Source organism: Pinus tabuliformis, chromosome 7, assembly GCF_031772625.1.
Source record: "Pinus tabuliformis cultivar Carrire ecotype Pingquan chromosome 7, CPIR1, whole genome shotgun sequence".
In the NCBI taxonomy this organism is placed as follows: domain Eukaryota; kingdom Viridiplantae; phylum Streptophyta; class Pinopsida; order Pinales; family Pinaceae; genus Pinus; species Pinus tabuliformis.
This window is the reverse complement of record NC_142293.1, coordinates 498,802,783-498,807,611: the sequence shown is the minus strand read 5'-3', so window position 1 is coordinate 498,807,611 and position 4,829 is coordinate 498,802,783. Positions and strand designations below refer to the sequence as shown.

Below are 4,829 nucleotides of genomic sequence, written 5' to 3'. Positions count from 1 at the left end.
AAGATGTTCTATTTCTTCAACACTCTTTTTTACACAAAAAAAACACAGTCCTTATTGACTGTTAGAAAGGAGTTCAGATAACTAACACTCCAGAGATATGGACATATAGCTACCTATTTGGTCTTCCTCCTTGGGCGAGTCTTTGAGCACTAAAACTATAGAAACCTTTTTCAGTTCGAGGTCTCCTACAGAGAGGAAAAAACACACTCTTACAAAACTGTTTTCAGAACTTCAGGCGAGATGATAAGATCAGTATGATGCGGTATATATAATGGAGTTCCGTTATGAAAAAACTGTCCACATATTAAAACATGAAGTAGAGGAACAAAGACATATATGAAGAAATATCCAAGACCAAGAAAGCATATAGAGACAGAGTATCACTATCACTGAGGCTGTTCGAAAGGAGGGTCTGTCGAAATGATGGACTGCCCCTGCCTGTATTCTATAATTGACCAGCTTCCCAAAACTTGTTGTACACCAGCCTTAGAGAACCTGTCGGCATCCTCGTTTCTGTCCCTGAATACATGGCATAGGATGAAGACATTGAAAGATGACTTTAAGCGCTGTATTTCCTCAAGAATAATCTTCAGGATTTGATTTCGACATGCAGCATTTCCGTTCACCCAATTGATTACGTTCAAAGAGTCACCATAAATTTGAATTGAGTGAATATTTCGCTGAAGAAGCAAACATAGAAGAAAGCGTAAAGCAGAAATCTCAGCAAAGTTATTTGAGCCTGGTCCGAGGCCTACAGAGGCTTTAAGAGAATGTTCTTGATTAAAGTGAATACACAGTCCAGCCCCTGCCTTGTTGTTCTGAGAGGCCCCGTCAAAAAAGGCCCAGGGAATACCCTCTTGGATATTTACAGGCTTTGATAATTTTTGAGGAGTTTTGAGATCAGGAACAGGAATGGCAGAGTAGATAGCTGCACAGTTTATCGCTGTAATTGCAACGGGGATGTCTTTATCTTGAAACAGGCTCTTATTTCTCGCAATCCACACTCCCCAGAAATAAATAAGAGGAAGGATTCTCATATTCCCTTCCTTGTAGGTTTGCCACCACCTACTCCAAACCGCTTCCAAAGGATCATCACCCAGCTGTGCATTGATGTTGAGCAGACTAGATAGCTCCCCCCAAATCTTTTTTGATTCAGCGCATGTGATAAAAAGGTGGTTAATAGATTCCTCTTCTGATTTGCACAAAGGGCATCTCCCTGGTCCAACTAGATATCTGGCTCGCAATGTATCCCAGGTTGGGACTTTCCTTTTTAGCATGCACCAGAGGAAAATATTGGCTTTTGCAGGTCCTTTAAGCTTCCAGATAAGTTTCGACCACCAATCTGGATTGCCCCAACCTTTCTTTTGCATAAGGAAATTGTAACCATCCTTAGGGGCATATTCTCCTGTTTCCCCCTGCGCCCATATCAATAGATCTGATTCATTTTTGAGCTTGACATTAGAATTGTGAAGTTCTTGGATATAAGAACACCATTCGTTCTTCCACCTGATATTTAATCCCAGATCTTTTGCACTCTTCCAAGCCTGTCCCCATATTGAAAATTGACCAATTTTCTCCACCTGGTTTAAAGTATAAATGCCCTTGTGATCAAGATGCCTGAGTAAGCCTGGGGATAGGGCATAAGCTTCATTACAGCCTACCCAGGGATCCCTTCCAATCCTGCAATGACTTCCATCACCTATCTTCCACGCTAGCCCTTGTTCAATCACAGAGAAAGCTTCCACCGTTGCTCTCCATACGACTGAAACATTTTTTTTCCTCTTTTCCTGGCTTCTTATCCAGTCCTCCATTGGGACAGGGTCGATATATTTTCTTCTGACCACTCTGGTCCAAAGATTCTCCATCGAAATAAGCCGCCAAACTGATTTGGCTGCCAATGAAAGGCTAAACTCAGGGAGCCTTTTTATTCCCCATCCTCCCCAATCTTTGGGTCTTGCCAGCTTGTCCCAAGCTACCCATGGGAGGACAGAATTTTCTTTAGCCCCTGCCCATAAGAATTTGCTACAGATCCTCCTGATTTTTTCCATCACACCTTTTGGAACCCAAGTTAAGGCTGCCCAGTAGACAGGGATGGCTAGTAGAACTGATTTAATAAGGGTTATTCTGCCTGCTCTGGACAACCATTTATGACTCCAGTGTGAAATTCTAGCTTCAATCTTAGCAATGAGCCAGTTCCAGTCCTCTATCTTGTATGCTGAAGGTTTTAACCAAAAACCCAAATATTTAAAAGGGGATTCCAGCTGTTGATGATGGAAGGGGAAGAGATTTTGCATCAAGGATCTTTCCCTTCTTTCAATGTTTGCCATAGATACCTGGGATTTCCTATGATTAATCTGCATGCCTGTAGCTTTTAGAAACAGATCAATTATGCTTTTAAGCTCTTATATTTCATTGATAGATCCATTAGTGAAAAGCAATATATCATCGAAAAAAAGGAGGTGGGTAATGAAAAGATTAATTGTTACCTCAATACCTTTTACCTTCTCCTCTCTTCTGGCTTTGTGAATCAACCTGCTTAAGCCCTCTGCCACTAGAAGAAAAAGAAGAGGTGATAAGGGACATCCTTGCCTTAATCCTCTTTGGCTTTTGAAAAAAGGGGATGCAGCTCCATTAATAAGTATCGCATAGCTGACATTGGAGATACAACCCATTATCCAGCTGATGAAAGAATAGTTGAAGCCCAAGTGAGTTAGTAGCATCCGAAGGTAAATCCAATTTATTCGGTCATAGGCTTTAGATAGATCAATTTTGAAGACCACTCCTTTCTTTTTCTGCTGCCTGACACTGTGAATGACTTCCTGTGCTACTCCTATGGCCTCATGGATTTGTCTTCTGTCCAAAAACCCGAATTGTTCCATAGAGATATTCCTTGACAGAATGGGAGAAATTCTTATAGCTATCACCTTTGCAATAATTTTGTATATGCAGTTGCATAAAGATATCGGCCTGAAGTCATCAAAGGTCTCCGGATCATCCTTTTTAGGAATGAGGGCTAAGAATGTTGAATTGAAGGGCCTGTAAACTTCTCCTTTCTGTCTTGATTCTTCAACTACATCAGTTATTTCAGAACCTATTTGATCAAAGAAAGAGAGGAAGAGTTCAATAGTCCACCCGTCCGGCCCAGGGCTTTTATCTTTGCCCATGAGTTTCATGGCAGCTTCAACTTCATCCTTGGTAACAGGGGCTGATAAGTCCTCTGCTTCATCCTCTTCGACAAATCTTGGGAAACACTGTGCCGTTCTAATAACCTCAGCTATTGTGGCTTCTCCCGAATCTGAGAAAAGACTCTGGAAGTGTCTCTGTCCAAGACCGGAGAGGCCTGTGAAAGTATTTACCTCTCTGCCTTCTTCATCTTTTAGACTCCAAATGGTGTTAACAGATTTTCTCCCTTTTGCAAAATTATGAAAAAAGCTGGTATTCTCGTCACCTGCTTTCAGCGATATAACCCTGCTCTTGAGCCTCCATTCTTCCTCCTTATCCAAAAGAATTTTGTTCTGAAGCTTCTCCAATTGAAGAATTTTATCCTTGGTTGCCTGCGAGATATAGCCGTCTTCCTCGATGCTTTCCAGAATTTTCAACTCCTCCCTGATTCTATGTAATTCTTCATTCTGTTTGTATTTCCTATCCTTTGCCCAGGAAATAGTTGCCTTCTTGAGTCTCTTGAGATTCTCCATAAATAAAAAACTTTTGTCCTCCCTTGCACCCCTATCCGGATGAATCCATGTTTCCACAAAAAGATTTTTGAAGGAGGGATCTTGTAGCCATGAAGAGTTAAATTTAAAGGGGGAGGGAGGTTTAGGGGGAGGGCAGGAGATATCAAGGAAAATAGGGAAATGGTCAGAATTGCCAATTTCCTCCACCCATTGCTTGAAGATAGGAGCCTTTGAGATTAAACCTTCAGAGAGGAGGAACCGGTCCAATCTTTTTGCAATTCGATCCTCCCCAATCCTTCTATTCCTCCAGGTAGGTTTCAGTTTAGAGGGGGACGGGTCTATGAGATTGTTATCCAAGAGAAGGCTGTGGAAGAAGTCCGATAGGGGGTCTTCCCTTGCTGGAGGGCCCCATGCTTCTGCGCGCCCTATTGAAAAATTTAAATCACCTCCCACAATCAGTAGGGGCGATTTCATCAAAGATTTGTTCAACAACTCGTTCCAGAATGACTCCCTTCCTTGACAGGGGCCATAAATATTAACAATCAAAAAGGGAAAGGAAAAATCTGGGGAAATGATCTCCATACCCATTACTTGTTTCGACCCCCATAGGTTCATGACCTTAATTCTTCCTTCTTTGTAGCCTATCGCCAACCCCCCGGAATGGCCTGATGAGTCGATTGCTGTGAATTTCCAACCTGGGAGAATGGAGTTTAACATATTTTCCACTTCCAACCCTTTTCCCAGAGTTTCTTGAAGGAAAATAATGTCGGATTTGGAGGAGAGGAGCCAATCTCTAAGGGCCAGTTTTTTAGGTTTGCTGGCCAAACCTCTGCAATTCCATGAAGACAGGATCATTTGTTTACTGAGACGGGGTTCTGCACTGCTCTAAGTACCCCAGGAATTGAATATTGTTTCCCGTCAGCTACATCCATCTTCGCTTTTAACTTAGCCTTTGATAGATCCGAGATTCTGCCCCTTTTGTTTTTAGGTAAGCTATGGGAGACCATAACCCCTAAACCACCTACAGAAACGGACGACCCGGACTTCCCAGCCATTGACCTGAGATTATAGGGACAAGGAGTCTGGGGAACCGAATGACCAAGAGGAGGCCACTTATCATCACTATTTAAATCTAAGGAAGGCATGGCATCCGGA

The 4,829-nt window shown here is 42.3% G+C and overlaps 1 protein-coding gene across 1 annotated transcript; it reads right to left on the bottom strand.

The window, feature by feature from the left end:
• Window positions 1-386: 386 nt before the first annotated feature.
• Window positions 387-4,529, bottom strand: LOC149248231 (uncharacterized). The gene is made up of 2 exons (XM_089448370.1): window positions 2,495-4,529; window positions 387-2,215 (listed from the first exon to the last, which is right to left on the bottom strand). The coding sequence occupies exons 1-2, from the start codon at window positions 4,527-4,529 to the stop codon at window positions 387-389; spliced, it is 3,864 nt and encodes a 1,287-aa protein (XP_089304496.1).
• Window positions 4,530-4,829: the final 300 nt, after the last annotated feature.